The 25,979-nt window shown below is 36.1% G+C and overlaps 1 protein-coding gene across 1 annotated transcript in view; it reads right to left on the reverse strand.

Moving 5' to 3' along the window:
- The window catches only part of LOC149080507 (scavenger receptor class B member 1-like), a 45,072-nt gene extending 20,529 nt beyond the window's left edge, over positions 1–24,543 (reverse strand). Inside the window, exon 1 of the mRNA XM_089239594.1 lies at positions 22,793–24,543. Coding sequence (XP_089095720.1) covers positions 22,843–24,504 — 1,662 coding nt within the window. The 5' untranslated portion in view covers positions 24,505–24,543 and the 3' untranslated portion in view covers positions 22,793–22,842. The remainder of the gene's footprint in view (positions 1–22,792) is intronic.
- Between the last annotated feature and the right edge of the window lie 1,436 nt (positions 24,544–25,979).

Below are 25,979 nucleotides of genomic sequence, written 5' to 3' on the forward strand. Positions count from 1 at the left end.
TAGAGTAGACATTAAATAAATAAGACGTAATTAATTACCATTAATTAAACATAATATTAATTCACATTAATCGAATAAGCCATAATTAATGATTAGAATGATCTGGCCGATTGTCCGGCGTCCAAACGGCACGCATCCAATGAGCTGCGTCCAAACGTGCTCTAATCATTCGCTTAATTTAGTTGGTAATGTTGCTGAAGAGAGTTGTAGTAATACTTCCAGATATGTTTTATTCCTTCAACATTCGTGTTTTTTTCTCTGCAACAACGTTTCGATGGAACATGCTATGGAATAAATTGGATATAAGTTCTTGCACATTGAAGAAATTGTCAGATACAAGTTAGTCCACGAGGGCTGATGCAGTTTTAGCGTTAAAATGTGACTACAAAAAATATAAAAGAAGAAGCAGCATTAAATGAGATATGCAATTCTACTAAAGCAAAAAAAATTGTTGTTAGTGAAGCAAAACCATCACTTAAAGCAATGAATGATTATGAAACTGCTGTAATGACAGTCCTATGGAATAAAATTTTGCAAAGAATCAATGCAACAAGTAAATCTTTACAATTATCGACTACACAATTGTTAAGGGTGTCATTATTAAAAGCCTAGAAATATTTATTAATGAAAATATCAGACATAATTTCAACGAGATCGAATCAGAAATTAAAGAACTAACAGATAAAACATTTGAAGATGATCGCAAGCGAACATGTACAGAAAATCCAAAGGAATATTTTTTACATAATGTGCTCCACGTAATATGCGTAAGACGCGGAAAAATCTATGAAAATGTTATAAGTAATTTTTTAGAGTTTTTTCGTGTTTACATTGTGTGTAGAAGAAAAGAAAAAATGCGTTAATAATTTAATAGAAATGTATAAAGATAACATTGATTCAAGTAATTTTAAAGATGAGTTGGAACAGTTTTTAATCTTTTTAGATGAAGACAAGCCATCAAAAAAAATTAAAATGTGCCAAATAGCGTTAGATATGAAAGCAACTTTTCCAAACGTGGAAATTATTTTGAAAATTTTGTTAACCATGCCAATTTCAAACGCATCGGGGGAATGCTCATTTTCTTGTCTAAAAAGAGTAAAAAATTATCAAAGAAATTCAATGTCACACACACAGAGGAAAGACTAAATAATATGGCTATTTTACTCATACAGAATTATTTACTTGATTCTGATGAGATAGAGTTTGCAAAACGAAAAGCAAGAAAAAAAATTTATTTAAATATTTTCACATTTGCAGTTTTAATTCCAAGTAAAAAAATCCTACGATTTTTTTTTTGTTCGAATGTTTGATTGTTAGTCCTATTATACGTATTAGTTACACTTATTACTTACTTATTTATACATATTAATTATACTTTCATATATGTTCAAAACTTTGTAATTATTATGCTATTATTAATAATAATATGCATATATTCAAATTTTATCGGGAATAAAACATTAATAGAGTAATATTTTCTATTTATTAAACATATGGTGAACATGTAGTTTTCTTTTTTTCCTCTCTCCCTTTTTTCCCAAGGCCTCAACTGGTAGCGAGTCAAAATCGGACGGGACATATGCGGACAACATGGAAATAGGGTCAAAATCGGACAAATTTTGCCGCGCCCTCGATGTTGGCGCTGTATCTCCCATTTGTTTCTCCAACCTGTTAAATGGCGACAAAATGGATACAACAAGAAACCGGGTCAAAATCGGACAAATTTTGCCGAGCCGGCGATGTTGGCGGTTTATCCCTAATTTTTCCACCAAGCTGCTATGTGGCGATTTTCGCTTTGATGGACATTAAAAAGACATATAAAGAAACTTTTGATGAAATTTGAACAATGAAAGACATGAGTCGTCTACCAGTCGCCAGAACAAGTTAAGAAAACCCCGTCCTCTTTGAACCACTGACAAGTGATGGATTGCTACACGAAAAAAAAAAAAACGCCGACATAACCAACACTATAATAATATATAGCTTCAGTAGAACTATTGTCATTATTATTACTGGGATCGGCGCGGAGGTGATCATAAGTACTTATCCCCAGGGATTTCTATCATAGGAAGGGTCTCTACAACTAATCTCGCCTGAGTATTATCAGCACAGTGCGTGGACTACGGCATTGTCAAACCAAAGGAAGTTGATTGTTTCATAAGAGGGAAAATTAGTAAAATCATACATAAATTAATGAGCACTTATACGATCATATACATAAACGATATCGATTGATCGTACATGCAAGATATATCGTGGGAAAATAAAAATAACTACATCAACTGAACTAAATTTAATCAATAAAAATCACGGCAACTTACAGATGCCACACGTGGATAGAAATATGATAATATAGAAAACATGTGAACTAGTTCGACAGAAACATTAAAAAAAGATTTTATTCTAATGAAGTGATCTAAAACTATGCACACACACACACACACTTATTCCGATTACAGTCAATCCCGTTTTTAACGTTCCCGCTTAGTACGACTTATTTCTGTGGTCCCAACTCTAAGTACAGTGGATCCCGCTTATAACATTTTTCAAAAAACCTGTCACAAAAACATTGTAGGCGGGGAAATGCTTTAAATGGAAAATCTTAGAGCGAATTAGTGAGTTGGAAACAAAAGAATAAGTCGTACTAAGCGGGAAAACTATATAAGCAGGATCGACTGTAATTCTCATTAAGATTTCCCATTTAAAGCGGTTCTCGCTTACAACGTTTTCCATGACAGTTTTTTGGAAAACGTTATAAGCGGGATCCACTGCATTATTTAATATTTATGCATTTGCATATAATAGGTACTCTATTAAAAAATCTTTGAGTTGAGCATAATGAATCGAAATGATAGATATCAAGTAGATAATGCGATCTTCATGCTTAATTGATTCAGAATTGAAATTCTATTACTGTCTTATTAAGGATGGGACGAATAGTGATTTGAGCGAATAACCGAATACTCGGCGGCCGAGTATGTATTTTCTTAAAATTCAACACAATCATATATAAAACTGGTGTTTTTAATTGAAAATAAAATTATTTGTAATTTCAAATGTTTGACATTGAATTTTAGTTATACTACTTATTATTTAAATAAATATTAAAAGATTTTTATTGCCAAGATAATGACAATCAAATTTAACGATGATGTATTGTATTTCAATATTACTTATGGAATCAATTTTGTTTTCAACACTCGTTACCAGTTTCACGTCTTTAATCAAGAAAATGTCTCGGCCATTATTTACTCCCAACTATACAGTAATGTATCATAAAATTTACGACTTATTTTCTTATTTTTCCACTCTTTCCATGTTCTTTGTCTCATTCAGGAGCTCAATACGTATCTGGTCTAGGTACAACCTTCAGTTAGTGGAACTTGCGTAATTCATGCTAGCTTCCACCTTATTGAAGAAAAAAATAAGCGTGACCATACGTCCCACGTTTGAATAAACTTATCCGTTTTGTGGTCCAGGATTTTTTATTGTTCTTGATTATGCTTGATAACTTGATCCACATTGCAGCTCTTATTGATGAACCATCATTAGTTACACTTGTCCGAAAATGGGTGAAGAGCACGAATAACTACATTTACTAAGAAATTTATTTCAAATGCTCCAGAGGAGTACGGACCGGAGGAGGAGGCCGGACACCCTTTGCTTATATTCAATCGTTCGAGAAAAATTACTGGGGTCACTGGTCTGGGGGTGAATGGCACCGAGACTACCTCAAATTACCAAGGACTAAGATAAGGAGTTTCGGAAGTGTTTTGAACCAGTAGGTACTCATCTTTGTTTTAAACAAATAAATTTGCTTTCTGATCGATTCTGCAGGTGTCGGATGCATGCCAAAAATTACCATTACCATGGGTGCTCAGAACCCACAGCACCGACTTAGATTATCCGAAAAACGATAGAAAACGACTCTCGAGGGGGGGGGGGGCTATATTTATTTAAAGGTAAATATAATAGAAAATGTTAAGAAAATACTACGTTTATCCTGGGTCACAAAGCTGGAGCCCCATCCGCGTTCTACTTGTGTAGCGGCATTTGAAACATGAGCAGTTAACAGCTATAAGGAACTTACTTCCATTTGATGACATACTGTATAATAATTACATTAAAACAATTATTTTTCTAGTTTCTCTTCTTTGGACTTGCCTATTCAGACACAATCTCCCCTGCTTTGTTATTAATTCAATAACTTAATTCGTTACAGATTAGGACTGCGAAGACCCATGAAATCTTTATAAGGGAGACTGACATGGTTTGCAGATATATGAATGCTATATTTTTTGTTTGATAGCACAGTAAATTAACTATAAAGATGCTTGTGAAAAACTTTAGCTAATTATTATTGGTACACGGAAGACCCCAGTTCAGGAGAAGACTCCTTCTGTCCCAGTCTAGTTCAAACGGGAACTGTAAGTACATTGTGTGTGCAGCGAATTCCATTCAGTAGTGTACGGAAGATTTTCTCATAAGTGCGGGGGAGGGGAGTAAACTTTTTTTTCGTCGAAGGAGAATGATAGTTAACTTACAAAATAGGGTGGATAGATCTGTTGGTTTTACATGGCAGTCTCGGTTTTTGTCCAATTCGGATCCCGCTTATAACGTTTTTGAAAAAAAGTCATAAAGAACTTTGAATAATGAATAAAAAATAAAATAATAAAATAAATAAAAACGAATTCCCTCAGAGATAGACAGCCAGACTGGGGCAGAGACAGGGAATGTCTAATTTCGTTAGAAGTGTTAAAATATCCTCTATAACACTGCTCAAAACAAAAAAAAATCGGTTTACCAAAGAAACTTCAATGGTTTTAGGTTTTAGTGGGCTGCTGATTACAAAACTGGTGTTGGTTTTGACGAAATGTGTGTGACTCTAGTTTTGAGATAATACATATTCTCAACATTCCAATGCAGTCTGTAATCACTATTTTTTGCGGCAGATTTTTACTTTTGTGTTTTTTTATTTATTTTCCTAACTTATTCTCAATATTATTGCGTTCATATCATCATTAAGGAAGCGTAATTTTCATATTTACGGAATAAATGCGATAAAAGTGAAATTAACCGATGTAGATGAGTAAATACGAAAATTTTGATTTTTATAACTTTTCCTCAAAATTTCGAAGATTTATAATTTTAAGCGAAAATGGGTTGTGATTTTGCTGAGTAAAATGCTTTTCAATTCTAACTCGTGAATTAAGAGTTCAGTTGCCTTCCGTTTCTGAGTTCTGTCCGAAAATTATGGATGTTATTGACTATTTATAGAAGGACCAAACTATATATCCATTCGCGCACGTTTTGCGCATCAAGTTAATTTTCTCATGAACGCAAAAGTCAGAGCCATTTTTTTCGAAAAGACAGAAAAAAGTTTGACAGCAGCAGAAGAGTTTAAATACATTTATTTTACACGATATTCGACGCAACATATTATTATTGCGTCTATAGTTGCTGCTTTAGTTGCTATTAATATTGCGTCTAGTGTTGTCACGGCGTCAGATAGGCCTGACGCCGTGACAACACTTACATCAACTTTGCACCCAAATTTTGTGCTTTGGAAAGCTTCTCCAAGATAATATTTTTTGCAACGTTATGGCATGGTATGAAGTCATTGATAAATAGAATCATACTACTTTCAGTAGTCATCTAAAAGACTTCTGTTGATGGCCATGCACATGTTAAATATAATGAAATTCTACTACCTACTTTGCAAAGGCAGTTATTCAAAGTCTTCGTAGTCCCGCTAATAGCAAGAATGCTGACACAGTCAACCTTCGGTTTACGAACGTCTCGGATTGCGTATAATTCGGTTTACCAACAACAAAAATTGATTCGGTTTACGAACACGCAAGCAGGAAATTATTTGACTAAATTCGAAATGATAATGGAGAAATTGAAGTGTCTACGGCCGCATTTCGATTTTTTCAAATGCATTCCTCCGAATTCGACACCTTTTATCTAGCTCATAGATCAGCTTGTCATTTCAAATTTTGGGACGGTTTTCATCAAAGAAATTTTTGAAACACGTTTTACAATAACCTCTGACACATATATAATTACTACTATCTGATTTCTAGAAACATCATTTTAATGTCCCACATTGCTCATAGAACTTATTGATGAAGTTTGGCAACAAGTGACTTATAAAACCATGAATTCGGTTTGGAACGCATTGTAGCCAGATTGCTTTGCAGGCAGAAATTTCGAGAGCTTTGACACTGAGATTAATAGATGAAATTAATCAGACTAGACATGGGTACGGCTCTGCCCTGGTATAGCATATATGCCCGTTTTCTCGTAAAGTCTGGATTTTCTCTGGAAAAAAGTGTTTTTAGTGTCAGTATGATTATTTCAATAGGTTTCGAGTTATTCACTTGAGCGTTAAAAAGTGCAAAAATTTACACTGTAGGAATCTTCGGGGTCTTAGAAACGAATGAATCTATTTTTACATTAATTCCTATGGGCAAATGTGTTTCGGTTTGCCAACCTACCTCAGGAACGAATTAACTTCATAAACCGAGAGTCGACTGTATTATGTACCTACAACGCCGTTACTACTCACAGAGGGAAGTACTATTAAAGAAGGAGATATGGAGAGACTACTGAAATATTAGCTTTTAATTAAGTACTTTATTACTTCGCTTCAAAATGAAACCTGAAGGAAAAATATATCGTTAGTTTTGTTCATTTTTGCGAATAAATGCAAAATCTCCGATTTAGAAAATTTTATTTTTGCGAAATTTCGAAATTTTATGCGCAAGATTTACGTACATCACATCATCAGACATTCGTTATTTGTCATGATCTTGAGCTGATGAACCTCTTACTGGGACAACAAAGAAAATATTTTTAGAGAGCCAGCGGTTCATAGACAAAATACATCTCCCAACACTTCATATAAAACTCGGCTTAGTGAAGCAATTCGATAAAGGTGCTCAATAAATAAAGTGTCGAGTGCTTCCAATTAATTTGTAAAACGTTTCCTGAACTGAACAATGAAAAGCTGTGAGCAGGGATTTTTGATGGTTCTCAAATTCATAAATTTCTTAAAGATTCGAAATTTTTAGCATTTTTGACGGATATTAATCAATATCCGTCCAATCTGGTCGATCTTCAATTTGATCATGTTTCGTATCGGTTGTTGAGAATTTTTTGAATGGTTACAAAGCAGAGAACGATGAAGAATTGCAGTAAAATACGATTAATTTGTAGTTTGAATTTAAAAATTTTCAAACGTTTGAAAAATAGGCTGTTAATATGAGCACAAAGGCGCATTTTCTTCTTAGTTGCTTGGTCCAATTTCACAGACAATCTGAGTCATTTTAATGACAAGAGAGGCGGTTTCATCAAGATATGAAAGTAATGGAACAGAATTATCAAGGCAAGCTCGAGCCTCGCGTATGATGGCTGATTACTCTACCGAAGCCTCCTATGAAAGACATTCAAAACCCATAACAGAAAATCATGCAAGTGCTTCTCCTTAAATTAATTTAATATCATTTTGTGTTCATTTTAGTGGCCAAAATGCAACATTATAGAGCATATCATTACTGCATTGATCTATTCTGGTATCCTAAGTATATTCCCTTATTTTCATTCCATATATTATACGATATATAAATGTATACACGATATGTATAATGCATATTATACATATATTGTTTTACTTTTATTCTGAACATAAATGTACCACAAATTTCGTGTGACGTGCATTGCTTGCATATTGAAATCTGATAATTGAGTGGAGTGTTTTTAAAGATGTGCATTTATTGATTTACAAATACGCATTATTTTATTATCAAGGACGGGCTTAAGCATTTTGTGGCCCTCGAAAACGAAGTTTCCTAATCCCTGAGTAACTATGAACACCCTGGAGCACGCCAGGTTTACATAGGCAGAATGAACATCAAACTACTATTTCATGGTCATAGAAAAAAAATTATTCGACAATAAATTTAAACGATATTGCACGCTGCTCCCAGACATTTAAAGGTTGGAGAGCTGTCGGGGCCATTGAATCGATTACCTACCCAGGACCTCAACTTCATACTCTTTCAGCCGGGCAAGTATGCATTATGTATGCCTTGTGTAATTTTTTAAATTTTAAAAGAAGAATTTAGCAACCCATCGTCCGAGCACTCTAGATCCACCTCCATCCTTTACTTGACTTGGAGGAAGGGGTTCTGTGAAAACCCTAGGCAAGAGGAATAGGGTTCGATGTCTGAATTTTAAAGGTTTTAGACAAAATTTTAAGCTATAGTGAAACCTCGATACAACGACTCTGCAGACCAAGAAAAAATGTCGTTGTAGATTATGTAGGGATTATATATCGTTATGTCGAGAGGTAACAATTTAACATTAGAGTATAGGCATTTTCAAACAAGGCTTGAAAAAATATCGTTGTAGAGTAATTTATCGTTATATTGAGTATCGTTGTAGCGAGGTTTAAATGCATTCGCTTTGTTGAAAACGAAGTTTTTAAATTAAAATGCAATCAAAGTATTTTCTTTCATCACGTTTTTGCGGCCCCTAACATTTAACGCCCCGGTTGCGGCCAACCTTCACACTTGCCCAAGTCCGGCCCTAAGTATCGCCATCAGTATTGACTTATCTTGCAATTTATGTATTGATTACTTTTCATGATTAAATTTATTCATTCCATTGATTCAAGCTTTCTAGTGATGTAAACTCCGCTCGCAGATTTAAATGCGATTTGTGTGCTGCTTATGCAGTACTACTGAAATTTAGTTTTCACTTTATGTTAAAAATTACAGCGTTTGAAAAAAAATAATGCCAGATTCACACACAGAATGAGCACTCAAAATTACCCTGAAATCACTAAAAAGTTTTTTTCAATAAAATTAGTGTTGAGCAGTCTACGTGTCAAAGCACTCGAAATTTCTGCCTGAAAAGCAATCTGGTTATAATGCGTCCCAAACGGAATTCATGGTTCTGTAAGTCTAGAGCTGCCCTTAGAGGTGTGCGGCAGGTGCGGTTGCACCGGGCCCCGCACTCACGGTAACTTATTGGAGGCTTCCATCAATTCTTAAATTATTTCTTGCATTAATTCCGAATTTTCATCAATTCTAGAATTTTTTCTTCCGTTCATTCTAAAAAAATCAATTCTGTTATTATTTTTCTAATTAATTCTGAATTTTCATTGGTGTTGGATCCATTTTTTACAGTTATTTTTAATTCCTCAATTCTAAAATTTTCATCAGTTTCTGGAATATTGTTTCCTCTCATCACTTTGAAACTACCTTTAACTACTGAATTATCATTAATTTGTTTTATTTACATTTTATTGCGCATTTAAAATTTTTTTTTTAGAATATTTCTCAGCATTCCTGCATATTCTGAAATAATAGCTGATGATCTCTCCCCCCCCCCCCCACAAAATATATAAAATCGGGGCTAATGGTGTCCTAAACATTTTTGATGCCTCGAAATTTTTGAGATGGCCCCGTGTCTGATAACGGCGCCCCTGCGTAAGTCACTTTTTGCCAAGCTTCATGAATAAAAATTATGAGGAATGTAGTGTATTAGTGTATTAAATTATGTTCGCAGAAGTCAGCGATTGTTAATTCTGAGGCAGAGATTATTGCAAAACACCTTCTTAAAAGTCCTTTGATTTAAACCTTCTCTCAAAGTTTTAAAATTACTTTTTTATCCATGGGCTGGATAAGAGTCGTATTTGGAGGTACGGACGGCAATGTTAGAAAACGACGTTTCTCAGAAGAAAACAAGGCGACAATTGACTCTAATCCTCCCAGCTCTCAGTCAATTTATTCTTCTTCATAGTACAATCTCCCATGGGGTCGGCAGCCGACATATATTGATTCTTCTTCAAACTTTCCAAGAACTTATTCCCCCCCCCCCCCCCATTAAACACATTTAGAAAATGTAGCTCGGAAAATCGCCAGAATCATTCGCCAATAAATGTTAAATTATTGGTAAACATAAAATGTCCGATTTTGACCCGATCGCGACCAGAGAACGTACCTTAAAATTCGCCAGAATTACTCGCCAGTAACGTTTGATTATTGGTAAACATAAAATGTCCGCATATGTCCCGATTTCCGACATGTCCGCATATGTCTCGTCCGCTTTTAACCCCTAATCCCTCAACTGACCTTAATCCGCCTCTGTGTCGGGGGCCCAGAAACCAGAACCAACCCCAACTTTGTGGGTGGCCATGGCTCCAATAATGACTTAGTCATTAGCAAAACCAGTCCCGAGGGAGGCTGGATCTCTTATCCCCAGATGGCGTTGAAATCTGCGACAGCAGGTTTTATTTATCAATTACAATACATCTGGCATTAACAGATGAAAATTAGTTTTTTTTTGCCCATAGGCACGGATACTTACGAAGGTTCCCTTGAGAAAGTGTCTGAGTTTTCGAATACTTATTTTTTCCTCTCGTCCTCCCATCTCCCCTCGTAGCCCCCCCCCAATAGTGTCTGCAACTGGTATCGCCCCCCCCCCCCTGAAGAGTCCCATCACCCACTTTGGGAAACATTGCTATAGATGATCCCTCCCTCCGCAACCGCCTGCAACCGCGCCACAGTCAGTTCTCGGCCTTTGCAACCGCAAAAAACTAGGGAACGAATACCATAGAGCACCAATCGGGAGGCTCCAGATTTTCTTCACACAGAAATCAGGAAGTGCATTCGAAACGCTCCATAACCGATTTGGAAAATTTTATTATTCCACCGGAGTTTTCTTCTACACCTTTTCCTACTGGCGAAGTGGACTCTTTTGAGGTAATTGACGAGGCGGGCTCTAATGGAGCTGAAGAGACTACTCACCGGAATTTCTTCGATTCAACACTGATTGCTTCAACTGGCGGAGTACAATTCTGGCTCGGGTGATTCTAGAGGGATCACAGATCCTGCTCCGTGGACGTTGGTTGAACGACGAGGCAAAAAGACATCCGGCAAAAACCAGCCCCTCCTCGGGATCAGGAGTTGCGGGGAAAGAGAACAAACCGATACAGACAAGGGAACGCTGCATATAATGACCCTTTTGAAGGAAAATTCGGCGAGGAAAAATCTAGCAGTGGCAACAATCGCCCTTCTTTACCACGGGACCGAGAGCTGTGGAGTAGAAAAACTTCAAATGCACAAACAAAAAAGTGCTATTAGAGACAGGCCTCTAGGAGACGGCTCTTCTCATTTTCAACAGGGACGTCGTGCCAATACGAATAATAACTTCTACAGGCAGCAAAACCGCACAAGGACTTCACAAACGGGAGACAGACAGGGAATACGGATGGCTCAGACCTCCGTCTTCAATGGAAAATACCGCTCAGAAGACATCAATCAAGAAAGTGCGTTTTTCGACGCCGGAGTATGTTACATATGCCGAGGCTGTTGGAAATGAAACATCCACGAGTCACAATCACCAACAATGGTATATTTATGCCTGGTTCTATAAACCAGAACAAGGATCCAACAAATTAGTCTACGACAATTTCATGGAACAGCCGTTATATTCTAACATAATCTCCTCAAAGGCAAAAAGCTCTATTTCAGTCAAGCTGACCTCCACCGGTATTACTATTTCTGGTTTTTCAGAGACCTCTCGATGACAAGTCACCCAGGAGGTCAGAAACAATTTCAAACTGAAATTCAATATATATCTGGCATAACTGCAAAAAATCCTTTTCATCGATTCTAAACTTTTATTGAAGCTTCATGTCAAATTCAAACATCTCATCAACATCTGCATCTAATTTTTCCAAAAACAACCGTCATCAACGCAGCATCAAATTTCTTCAAATCAACTTGGACAGAGCACTTGCTGCGATGTCCACGCTTTACGAATATGCGCAGTCCAAATCTATGGATGTTTCGTTTTTTCAAGAGCCAGCTGTACAGTTTGGCAAAGTAGTTTGCCCAAACTCTTATCGTTGTTGGTCATCGCTCAACCTAAAAGCGGCTATCGTCGAAGTGGTAAACGGTCCGGTTCCAACTCTCATCTTTCAAAAAGAGGGAATATTCGCAATAAAATTGTCGTCCAGCAACGGAGATCTTATATATTATCTTCTACATATTCTTCGCCCTATTCCAGAATCGAGATTACATTGGAAGAACTGAGTGGTTTAATTCAGGTGGCTAATCCTTGTGACATCATTTTTGAATCTGATTTAAATAGACATTCCCCTGTATGGGGCTACAGGGACCAGAATACACGTGGAAGAAAGATCTTGGACTTCTTGATGGTTCACTCTCTTTGCTTGCTCAACGACCCCAAGACCCCTCCAACATATACATTCAGGAAAGCAAAGGGATGGCCTGACTTGACATTATGATTCCTGGTCCGTAGACTTAACTTACTCTGCATCTTCACATAATTATATTCATTTTAGTATCTTTGATAAAAGCGATCTCAACCCCGTTCAGATTTCGTACTTCTCAAAGACGACTTCACAAGCTTCAAAAATCTGTCTCAACTCTGGGCTCTCTTTCGAATGACTTGGCTTCCACTTTCAATCGAATCCAGCTGCAACAACATGCGTCGAAACTCATGCTCGTAATTAACGACAAATGTACTGCCATTCTGGGCTTTAAAGCTACAACTACTCATCCAAAGACAGCTCATTGGTGGACCGATGACCTTACTCATAAAAAGAAGAGCCTACGAGCCATGGAACGAAAACTCTACCGTAGAAATAAACTGGACTGAACACCACCGATGTGTGCGATTTACTCTTACAACTTCGAAGAGCTCAAGCTCAGTTCAAGAAAGCGGTTCGCACAACCACAATTAACTCCTCGCAGAAACTTTGTTCTCAGGCCACGACAGCATATGGCATACCATACAAAACTGTTTTTCGGCCACGAACACACTCAAATTCAGCTTACAATCTCACCGACCACCGCAATTGCTAAGGATTCAATCTCATGTGCTTTTTGACATTTTTTCTCCTTTTTTGTATACACATATGGTATTATTTGTATTATATTTATTTGCGTTATTATTGTGCGTTATTATTTGTACTATTCTTTACCTTTCTGTGCAACGTGCTGTTTATGTTTGTTTTTTACTTTTTTTCTTCACTCCACTGTAATTGGGCGTATGATTGTTGTGTGAGTTTATAAATAAATCCACACAATAAAAGTTCCACAATATCTAAACCTTTATTTATTTTCAGTGCTTTGAGTATCATTTTATTTACACTTATATACGTGAATATCGCAGTAAAAACCGATGATGATTTATAGAATAATACGTGATGGTATTATGAACTACCATAATTTTTTTTAAGATACGTAGAAGATTTCAATTTATTGCAATTTAAATTGAATTCAAACAATTTAATTTTAAAAAGTACTACATTATTTTTTGTCATCCGTATAACCTGTATCTCTCTTTAAGATACAACAAAGAACTTAAATAAAGAAAATTAATAATAGTCTAATTCATTTTGAATTGCATTAAAAGTTTTATAATTTCGGAACATGAATTATGGGGAAAAAAACTTTTAAACACACACGTAAACCAACATATCATTTCCACGTTCGGTTTTGCAATATTCCATGTTTATGCCAACAGAAATATGTAGACCAAGCACACCTTGTTCCAAAAGCTTAGACGCTAATGAAAACTTTGTGAAAATATTCAAACAAGCCAGCCAAAGATATGCGACTGATTATAAACATAAGATTAATGGTTATATTGTATCTATGCGACTGACCCATAGTCATCTTTCTTATTGGTGATTACATTGCCTTTGTCGGTGCTCATCCTGTGGGCATTATGAAAACTTCATCGAATCGTCATTCATAAGCACTGTACATTTCCATTCTTGATCTGCGCCCAACTCCCTTCGCTATGAGAAATCCCAACAAAAGCGGGAAGTGCGGCTGATACGGTGAAAATTAAATATTAATTTAATTGAATTATTAATTAATTAAGTATTTCAGGTTCTTATGGAGATACTGTAATGGTAAATGTTGGTGACTCTTGAAGGGGGGGGCAGAAACTCTCGAGCCCATGGGGCAGATAGAAATTTACCGTTAAAGATAGGCTCACTGTAATTTGGGGAATATCATACAAACCGAAATTTTTCCACATGATATTGAAATTTTATTACAGAAAAAATCAATTATTTAACATTTCAAATTTTTATAACCGAATTTTCAAATATAATTAAACTTTTATATGCAGTTAAATTTTTAAATGTAATTGATACTGTAATTTTAATTTCGGTGACCTTTCTGCATTGACAAAAAATAATTATTTTCAGTTAACTGCGTGTACACTTTTGTTCATGCTTTTATTTCACGTGTAACACAAAAACCTACATACAAGCTCGCGTGGAACATGTACAGTGAAGAATCGACGGTTCGACGAATTGATTCTGCGCTGTAATATATAAATTGACGTCACGACGAATTGACACGGCGGGAAACTTGTACAGCTACGAATTGGACTGCGACGAATTTGTACCGCGACGAATTTGTATCGCGACGAATTAGAGCTGCGACAAATTTGTACCGCGACGAATTGACACTGCGACAAATTTGTATCGCGACGAATTGGAGCTGCGACAAACTTGTACCGCGACGAATTGGCACTGCGACGAATTTGTACCGCGACAAATTGAGGTGCGACGAGTTGAGCGCGACAAGTTGAGCGCGACAAGTTGAGTGCGACAAATTGACCGGCTACGGATGTGAGACGTGTTTTTTGATGACCTTGATGAGGAAGAGATGACTGCATTAATCGTTGCAGTAAAGTGTTCGATAAGAAAGTGTATGCATCCCATACAGGGCCACCTTTACAATGCATGGGGCCCGTCGCGAAAATAATAGCTGGTTCCCTTAGCCCAGATTTGTTTTCTCTTCTGTGAGTGAGAGGAATCAAAAATTCAGAAAATGAAAATCATGAAAATTCAAAATAAATGCAAGGAGAATTTTTTTTTTTTCAGAATTGGTGAAAATATAGAATAATAGAAATGTAGTGAAACGTCGCTACAGCGTTACTCGATACAACGAGAGATAAATCCCTTCACAACGATATTTTTTTCAAGTCTTGCTCAGAAATGTCTATATTCGAATGTTAAACTGCTGCCTCTCGATATTTTAATAATCCTTCTACAGCGATATGTTTCCCAGGTCCGATGAATATCATTATATCGAGGTTTCATTGTAATTCCAGAACTGATTATCCAGAACTGAGTAATTCTGAATTGATGACAATTCAGAAATTATCAAAAAAACAATTCCAGATATGGTGGAAATTCAGAAATATTTCTTTTTAAATGAAAATGCAAATTTCCAGAATTTATGAAAGAAACTACTGCTACCGTAAAAGCGGGTCCCTAAAACGCAGGGCCCGGTGAGACCGCACTTGTCCCACACCCTTAAGGGCGGCTCCAATTTTCATAAATGCAGATGCACAACTGTCTAGTGAGCAAACACCTTCTATAGCAGAAAGCCTCCGCGCGAATCTTTGACGTCACTGAAGTCATCCATTTCACCTGTAGCCATTGGATATAGCAGGCCGACGTTTGCGAATTCTTTCATCGTCGAAACGCGAACAAAAAATAAATGAAATCACGAAAAAACCCAAATGAATAAAAACACTGACGAAACACAAAATTGGTCAAAACACGAACGGGAATTTCATTCTAGTTCATTTACTAAAATACTTATTTTTTCCCCCTCAGAAAAAAATCGGTAGTGAAAGGGTTAAAAAAATTCAAACAAAAAATTAACTCTCTCAAATCAAAAAGAACGGTAAAAACAAATATGGCGTCTTTATATGCCATTGACGAAAATCTGGAAGGTTTGATTTGTTTTTGACACGTAATAAGGCGTGTTTACGTCGGATTTCATAATCAGACACATTCCCACTCCACGTCAGCACACTGTGAACGTAGCTACAGAAGACTCGTAGGTGGAGTTTATATCGCACGCATTTCTACGTGGTCCCACGTCACGTCAGAGTAGTGTGCACGGATTTTCGTGTGTTACGTCAGATTACATTCCAGACTTTACCACGTCACGTCAGCACAGTGAACGTACCTACAGAAGACTCAAATGTGGAACTTTATATCACACGCATTAACGTGTGGTAACGCGTCACGTTAGCGTAGTGTTTCCGCCTTAATGCGCAGCGATAACATCAGTTGAGTTTCTCTATGGCAGAGCTACACGGAACTATTAAAACTTTTCGGGTTTTCATGTGAGCGAGTCGTTTGTAAAGCAAACGTTTGTTCCACTACTGCGGCGGAAGTCATCTGTGCAAGTGACGGCCGGCAAAGAGACGATGCGACATATTCGGAAGATAGTGAATATTACTCGTAGCGTTGGTTGACCAGCGCAGTCTTAACGCATGGGCCCACCCCAGGAGAAGAGGGGCCTCACAAAAATGAGATCCGGTTGAAATTTTCTAGAATTTACATGGTAGGGCCTCAGAAAAACCACTTGCCCCCCCCCCCCATGAAGCTCTTAAGACGGCTCTGTGGTTGACATGGCGCTCTTGATTGGTTGGGGGGTCAAAGCCGTATTAAACAGATCCATCAGAATTGGGGATTCTGTTGGGTGCTCCCTCGCCCACGGTAGTTTCTGGCATAGGTCCGAGCAACCCCCCCCCCCCCGAACTGATTCAGAAATTAAAATTTCTTCTATAAGAACAAGACAAGAATTTACAACTTCAAAACGCTCCCGACGTTCCTGGTGTTAAGAATACGGCTTTGGTTGGGATTCAGAGGCTGCTAATTTGCATAAATTCACTATGGAGAGGCCCTACGTTAGGGTGTGGGTTTCACGAATAATTTCTTTATTTTTTTACGTATACGACGCTTCAAACAAATTTTGAGGTTATAAGTAACTGCATGTTATTTGAAAACTTTTTTTGTCACTCTCTCTTTCTTTTGAGCACACAGAGGTAATCTTCCTTCTCTGCCGTTAAAATATCAAGATGTACCCACAGGGATCAGGATACACATTATTCCCCGACCTTTCTCCTTCTATCTTGCTAAACTTCGTCTTGAAGAGATATTCTCTCCCAACTCAAATGATACTTACGGTGTGATTATAAAAAAACTATTCCGACATATGGTCCTCTAACTATCATACCATTCACAGAAACTGAATGAAATTTTGGCATAAGGTATTTTGAGGTATGCGCTCAAGAATGATATGGAAAACAACAGTGTCACTCTAACAGTTACGGTTACAGTGAGAAAATTTCGAAAATATCAAATGGCAACACCAAGTTTTTTGTATTGGAATGCGATCTCCATACTGAAAAACACTAAATAGCGTTGGAATGGCACGAAAATCCCCGGAGCTAGGCAAGGAAAAAGTAAAAAGGACTTTGCCGTGCACCAGAGCATTAATGTTCGTTTCATTCGTCACACCGTTTCTTCGGCTGAGATCCCAGCCTGATTAGTCCTCCACAAGGTCATGTGGAAAATTTGTGAAACACAATAAAATGCTTTATTTTATGCTGCTTCTCTGTCCTTATTGGTTGTCCTCACTTTTAGCCTATCTACCGCCGGTGATTTTCATGCTACAGTTGCCGTTCGAACGCTATTTAGGGTTTTTCACAATGGAGATCGCATTCCAATACAAAAAACTTGGTGTTGCCATTTGATATTTTCGAAATTTTCTCACTGCAACCGTAACTGTTAGAGTGACACTGTTGTTTTCCATATCATTCTTGAGCGCATACATCAAAATACCTTATGCCAAAATTTCATTCAGTTTCTGTGAATGGTATGATAGTTAGGGGCCCCTATGTCGAAATAGTTTTTTTATAATCACCCTGTATTATATTCCATATTACGCGACACATCATCTTTGGGAAAAAACGGAGTCCCATGTAACTAGAAGATACGCTGGCTAAAAGATGAGCATAGTAAAATAAAATGCAACACTCACATTTGCGCTTAGTTTTAAGCTATTAGGCACATTTCCAATAAACACCTTTGAATACTTGCCCGAGCAAATTTTAGGAAGTAGAAAAACTACAATTTTTTTTGTAATTTTGCACACGTACGATGAACATACTTGTGCACAGTAGCCTATATCAAAAGAAAATATTGCCATCGACGTTTGAATTTCCACTAGAAAATGCAGCAAAGATGAGCATAAGAACCAATCCTTATCACTTTTATCAAATTCAGAATTTTATTTTTAAAAAATGGTGTGCTTTCAAAAATAAACTTGACATTAATTTTAACCCACATTGAATGTTTTTCACATAATATTCCGTCAGAAGTTGTGCGGAGGAACTACAAAACACCATTTTTTGGCTGCTATGGTTATGGTGATTTAAAATAAAGTAATCCAACGAATCTTTTATATGAGTGAAAAAAAGTATTTCTCAAAACATTTTTTCTTTGTCGTTTTTGTCTGAAGGGATGTATATCACAATAATTCCTTATATAGAGGATGTGTAAAACTGACTAATGCATTATTGAGTTAGAACAAGAGTATATTATATAAGGCTATGTACAGGGTGATTCGGAAAAAATGAGGAAAACTTTAAGAGGTGGTAGTACACACAAAAACGAACAAAACAAAATTAAATAAGATATTAGTTTTTTTTTATTTACTTTTTGTTTTTGTGTGCACTACTACCTCTTAAAGTTTTTCCCATCTTTTCTGAATCACCCTGTATATGTATGTATGTATATATATAATATACATTCTGAAAGAAATACTGAATTGAAGATTCAAAATTTCAAAACAATGAATGTTGAAAAATTAAAAATCAAAATAAAAGTTTCAAAGCCAGAGTATAGCACCTAAGGCAGCTGTATACACACTGAAAATTATACAAGTAGAAATTAGAACAAAGGAGAAAATAAATAAATGGAACAATGAGGAAGTCGTTCTCAAGGGGGAACCCCCACATTTTACCAAGCAGCAAAAATGTTTCTGATGATGGCAAGCCAAAGATAGGCATAAAATTACCATCAGTTTTCCCAACATTTTTGCGATAACAAGTTTTGGAAGTCCAAAAAACATGAGAAAAAAGCAAAATTCAGAAAATACAAAAATTTAAAATCACTAGAAAAGCACGAAAAAATACATTAATAACGCAATACTTAATGGACACTACCACAAAAATGTGTTCCAAAAAAGTTATTTTTGTATGTACAGGGTGATCAGTGAATAAGCCCTTATTTCAAAATTAAATATCTCTACAACAAAGATCAATAGAATTATTCGGTAAACGGTACGTTTATTAGCAAAACTAAGAATATTGTACAGAAATTTCGAAAATTTAGTATTTTCTTTAATTTTTTAAAATTTAAAAAAAAAGAAATGGAGATTTTGGGGTTCCGAAAATCCTCATTTGTGTGAAGAGAAACCACTACATTCGCCTAAAGTTACTGCATGGGCTGCGGTATGCGCCATGTGTGCTGACAAATTGTTCCAAAATTGTAACGTAACGTCCAGTAGTAATCGTTTCTCGCACGAAGAAGGGGCCGATAATGCCTCTGGCGCATACCGCAGCCCATGCAGTAACTCTAGGCGAATGCAGTTCTCTTCACACAAATGAGGATTTTCGGAACCCCAAAATCTCCAGTTTTGTTTTTTTTTTAAATTTTAAAAAATTTAAAAAAAAACTAAATTTTCGAAATTTCTGTACAACATTCTTACAGTTTTTCTAATAAACGTACCGTTTACCGCATAATTCTATTGATCTTTGTTGTAGAGATATTTAATTTTGAAATAAGGGCTTATTCGCTGATCACCCTGTATATATACACAACACAAGGTGATTCAAAAAAGATGAGAAAAACTTGATATATATATATATATATATATATAAATATTTTTGACCTAAAAAGTACTAGAAAATGCTCTATAAGAAATGCATATGCCTAAAAAACAGTAAATTATGTCCTAAAAAAGCTAAAAATATACCCTATAAAACAAAAAAATACAGAAATTGTTTTCTATCTTCGATAACATCAACTGTAGTGAAATGATGTCAGGGAAAAAAAGAATACTGTATATACAGGGTGATTCAAAACTCAACGTACAAACTTTTAGGGGAGGTAGAAAAAACAAATACACACAAAACAGAATCGCATTTTTTTAGTGCATAACTGTGGATGGTAAGACCTTTGAGCACTTGTGAAACTTAACGTGTGTACACGTACTGTCCTCGTGTAAAGTATCGCTAAATAATGAGTTTTCCACCATTATTGGCTTGTCATTTCTGCATCTTCGTTTATCCTCCACCTGACCAGGTTGGGGTTTCCGGTCATACATTCCTATGCGTGATGCTTTTTTTATTTTTGTGTATTCTACCTCCCCTAAAAGTTTGTACGTTGAGTTTTGAATCACCCTGTATAAATACAATTTAAATTATTTTAAGCCATTAGTTGTTACTCGAACCGAAATTCTTCGGTTTACCAAGCACAAAATGTATGGGTTTATCTCAGAATCAGTACCAAGGCAAACTTGCTCATTATTATTTTCGCTAAATATGAATTAAAGGTTTCACTTTGGGTATAATCAATTCACTGTTTTGTTTACAAAATTCGGTTTGAATGGAATATTAATATTTTCTGCATTGTTTCAACTGTATTTTGTCTTGTTTTTCTGTACTGATGTGTTAATGTATACACACACCAGGCAAAATAATCTGCCGAAAAGTCTACAAATCTCAATTAATTTCAACCCACGAGAGGGAAGTTGTTTTCCTGTCTACAAATACAAGCAGCTCATTTCTTTCGATGGACCAAGGTTTTAAAAAACAGACTGACTCTTCCACCATCTTTAAGAACAAGTCTGATGTCAGCCAATTGCTGTGAATGAGACGTCACTTGGAGCGGCAAAACCAATTTTATTTACAAAGATGGAGGACGATGAACTTTGTAGGCGTCTTAAACCTAAGTGTTATCAAAATTTTCAGAAACCCGTTTAAAAGTTACCTCCATTTCCACGGATTTTAGAGAACCCAGCTTTTTTCAAGTAATGGATTGGAGTCACAAGGCAATTTAAATTTCATAAAGTTATAGGTAGGTAGTATAGTTTTACACCCACAGTAAGAAGGAAAAATTCAGGTGTTGAGAGAGATCGCAAAATTTCAAAAATGTGAACCCAAATAACTAATATTCATATGTATTTGTATACAAAATCTCGACTTACGTGGTTGTCGTCAGACTAACCTACCACGTAACAGATTATTACTCATTTTATTATTAACATTAAATGTGAAGAAAACGGTTCATCCGCATATAAAGCTGTTTTTTCCAACTTCCCTCCATTTTTCGAATTCAAATATTTCAGTGAATATTGCACTTAAAAACATAAAATTGTTTTTTGTTGGCATCAGGAAAGACAGGGCAACAACTTTTCAATCGGGTGATTTTTGAGCACAAGGTGTCCGTATAAAAAGTTAGCATTTTCATTTTAATAACTATACAACCCCTTGCAACATGAATGACATATCTGAGTACTATACGTTATTTCGACACTTTTTCTAATTGGAAGTATGCCTCTAGGATCAACGGTTCTCCACTAAAAGGGCAAACGCCCTGTTACCTATACACCCTGCATAGTTTGAAATAATTTTTTTTTTTTTATTCTGTAATTATTTTTTCAAAAATTTCGAAACTTTTGTCAATAATTCTGAAATTATTTCTTTTACAAATTCTTAATTTTTATCATGAACTATTACTTTTAACAATTTTGAAATTACTCTTAATAATTCTGAAATTATTTCTTTCAATAATTCTACAATTATTTCTCTCAGTAATTCTTATTTCTTCATTAATTATAAACTTTCAACAATTATGAAACTATTATTTTTAATAGTTCTAAAATTTCTTTCATTAAGGTGTTTTCAACATTTCTGTATTTCGCCTCCCGCAATACTGTATATGAAATCATGTCTTAAAAAGTGTTTTTGGCTCCGGTTCCCTCGAATTCGTCACGACGGCCCTTCTAATGTACCAAATGCACAGCATTGCCATTGAATCTGGAAAGTATCTTACACATCCAAATACAGTTGTACAGATTTCAATGGCCAGTGTTCTAACGGTTTTTTTTGGTAATTTAATCGTTTTTCTGTCTTAAATAACTATTTTCTCAAAACGGTTGGCTGGCCACGGCAAAAAAGCGCTGAGGGCCACATTTGGCCATGAAGATGCTTGCTTTAAAGTAATGAAAGAAATACTAATACCGGATCTAATAAAAATAATAATCTCAACACTGTTGAAAATTCAGAAGTAATGGAAAAATAGTTCCAGAATGGAAGAAATAATTTCATAATGAATGAAATGAATAATTCTAGAATGGTTGAAAAAAATAAATATAATTCCAGAGTGAATTAAAATTCAAAATTAATGAAAGAAATAATTCCAGAATTGATGAAAATTCAATACTAAGGAAAGAAATAATTTTAAGAATCCATTCGTTAAAGCCTTCAATTATTCCTCCCTCCCATTTGGTTCGGGGCTCTGGGTTTCTTTGGTCCACAACTAGAAACCAAAATTAATTTAGTCATCCAGGGCAAGCATTGATTTTTGTGCTCCCTCCTGGCTATAATGGCTATAATGGTTATTTTTAGATGGTGGAATCTCCTTCGTAAGACGAATAAGTTTCCTTAATGCCAATTTTTATACTTTCATAGTTAAATCTCGGACACCCTTTTTCACTTACTACAAAAAAAAAATCAATTGAAACATATTTTTTCACTTTTATTACCAGGGGCCGCACCTGTCGCATACCCCCTATAGGGTGCTTTGATAATACTATATCTATATATCATGTTTTTCGTGAGACATCAAAATGTAACTTACCAAATATGAAGAATATTTGAGTCTCTGGAGTAAAGAGATTTCCTATAATCCTAGGTATCAAGAAGAGGAACGTCTTTGGAGTCATTTTGTTGGTTAATTGAATTATCCACCGAAACGTAGTTTCTATCTGTGGGTGGATGTACATCTTGTTTTATCCATACCTCATTTAACTGCGGTGGCAAACTGTTTTCTTTTTGTTCAGAATTAACAATGTTTCCCGAAACCGAAGAATATCTCTTTACATCGGTTATGGATTCTAACAAGGGATCATCTTCGCATATTTTTCTTCCGCTATCTTTCTTGGGCGAAATCAAAATACATACGATACCAACTGTTATAAAGATCATCGCCAATCCTGAGATCACTCCTACCAGAGAATAAACAATTGTTTTCGGATCTTGAATTTTTCCAAGGACATAATCCGCCAACCATTGCGTAACCTTGCCACTTATTTCCATCCAGAATATAGGATACACACCTGTCGATACTTTATTCAGTTGGAGCATTGACTTATCTTGGCGAACATATGCGTTTATTTGCAAACGTATTGCCATTTCTGTACCGAATCCAACTAAAGACATTAAATCCATATAAGACTTGTGAAGAGACTCGTTAGGATGAATACCTTCTATCTTCGTTAAGTACAAAGGATCAGCCAAATAAAAGTGAGGAGATGATAGAACCACTGGTGCACCGTATTGACATGCACCCAAATCCTGAACCCCAGATGGAAGATATGGTTTGGTGTTGTAACAAGCATTATCTGGATTGATTGTTTCATTTGCAAACACGTCTCTAGTGATTTCGAAACGTTTTCCATCTAAATTCAAATGAGATATTTCTTTTGTATATTTGAATGTCAAAGACCTACAAATAAATGATTGGAAGAATGTTAATTGCTGTTGGTTTTTTTTCAAAGGTGGACTAACTTCACCATTAGAACAATTTATCATATTACATGTATCATTCTTCCAGAACTTCAACTTGTGACTGCCTTTCCACTTGTCGATAATATTCAATTTTCCAAGGTCACCTTCACCAGTGTAAACGTTATACGTTCCATCATCCGTATCATTCTGTCCATACAACCAAGCAAACGAATTTTTATACGGCAAGTCTGGTCTGATGTATTTTCCATATTTTATGATGAAGTCTTCGTAACCAGTGTAAGTTAACTCTTCTATCGTTTTTTCTATAATAAGATTCTCTCCCGCAGCTCCGAAAATGAATCCTGCAATCGCTCTTTCGACAGCTGGAAAGTCTTTAATATAGTCTGCTGCCATTATAAGTGGACCATTCAGGGTATAAATTATATCGTTTTCAGGGCCCACTGATTTTTCCGCATCAAATATATACGTTCTTCTCTCGCGATACGATAAGGTCTTATTTTGATGCCACGCTAAACCTTCTTTAACAAAATGGCACTTGTACACATAAGGTCCGACCTCCTCTACTTTCAATTTCTCTCCTTTTTTGAATTTACTTGCGTTTGTTATGTTGAAGAAATGAAATTTCTGATAGATCGGAATTGGTACGTCCTGCCATAAATTAAACAACAGTGACCCATCTGTTAAGGCCAAGCTACTATGAAGTTTTGACTGGTAAATATAAGGAAAAACCGCAAGTATTATAACCGCAACAAAAAATATAATTACACCAGCTGAAACAAAGAAGATACCAACTTTACGACTTGCACATTTTCGCGATGCCATTGTTTAAACACGCAGCTCTTCTAAAGGATAGCTAAGAATAGGCGATTGCTCGATCGTTCGAATTTATCAACTTCCTGTTATCTGAAAGTTCAGCGCAAATCTGCACGTGACTAAAGAGCACGGGTTTTCTCTCTCTCTCTCTCTCTCTCTCTCTCTCTCGATAAGAACGCCAATGCCAATATCATTGCCTAATATGTGGCTTTAAATCATCACGTATCTTATTCAAAAAACAACAAAAACAGGCTACAGATCAAACCTAACTGAAAATAAAGAGGCGCAAAACACTAAAATTCTCTTAACACTTTCGCTACCACCGGGACATATCAACACCATCTGTAGCAGGCCGCCGCGCGAAGATCGTGATGTCACTGAAGAAGGTCATCTCCCCTATAGCCACTGGATATACTACAAGAAAGGGTAAAGATGGCGCATGCAAAACCTGCCTGCTATATCCAATGGCTGTAGGTGAAATGACTTTCTTCAATGACTTCACGTGGAGGCCATCTGCTATAGATGGTGTTGGATAAATGGTGTCCGGCGGACAATTTTAATGGTTATTGCAATACCACTGGGATATACGCGTCCCACAAAAAAGCACCAATGGGACACATGCCCCACTGATCCCTCCTTTCCCTCGATGATTTATTTTTCATTTTTTTCTGTATATTATCGCACGCGCTACATCTTATTCTAGTTCATTTACTAAAATACTTATTTTTTCCCTCTCAGAAAAAAATCGGTAGTGAAAGGGTTAAAAAAATTCAAGTGCTTCTCAACCAGTGGACCGTGACTCCTTCGAAAGAGTTGCATCGTCAATACTAAGAGGTAGAGAAATATGTACAGTTCAAGCTTTATTATAGAGGAGAAGACCACGGATAACTGAAAACTACGTTAAACAACCAGGTATAAAAATACGTTGTAACGCAACAGTAATCACAAAATACTTGGCATAAAATATTTCATCGTGCATTTTGCTTGTTCAGTATGAATGTTCATTTTCCTTGATGTTATTCATGTTATTCATCACAATTTAAATTAACAAAAGTGAAAATAATGAAAACATATTTATATAAAAAACTAGCTACTTGGCGAGTCGGTATAATTTCTGCATCGACAAGTGGAGGAAATGCCCGGCCTCCATAATTGCATCTCATAAATTTAAGCAGTATATATCCACTAATAAACAAAACATCTTTGACGCTAGTCATGGGCAATGACGATCTCTCTAAGCTACGCTCATGCAAAAAAATCACTGACTACACCAGATATGTATATTTATCAGGGCTTGACAAATCTCTGGCGCCAAGCCAATGTGGTGACTAGAATAGTGATATTAGTGTCTAAAATTTTCAATATGTGTAATATGTAAATTCAAATACAAATACAAAGCCACAACAGGCAAATTGCCCAGCGAGGTGGCTGCATCAAAGATCCCCGAGCCCCTACCTACTACTGCTACACCACACCCCCCCCCC

This window comes from Pholcus phalangioides, unplaced genomic scaffold (genome assembly GCF_987345545.1).
Source record: "Pholcus phalangioides strain wild (caught in Gottingen) unplaced genomic scaffold, Ppha-v1.0 ptg000011l_1, whole genome shotgun sequence".
In the NCBI taxonomy this organism is placed as follows: Eukaryota; Metazoa; Arthropoda; class Arachnida; order Araneae; family Pholcidae; genus Pholcus; species Pholcus phalangioides.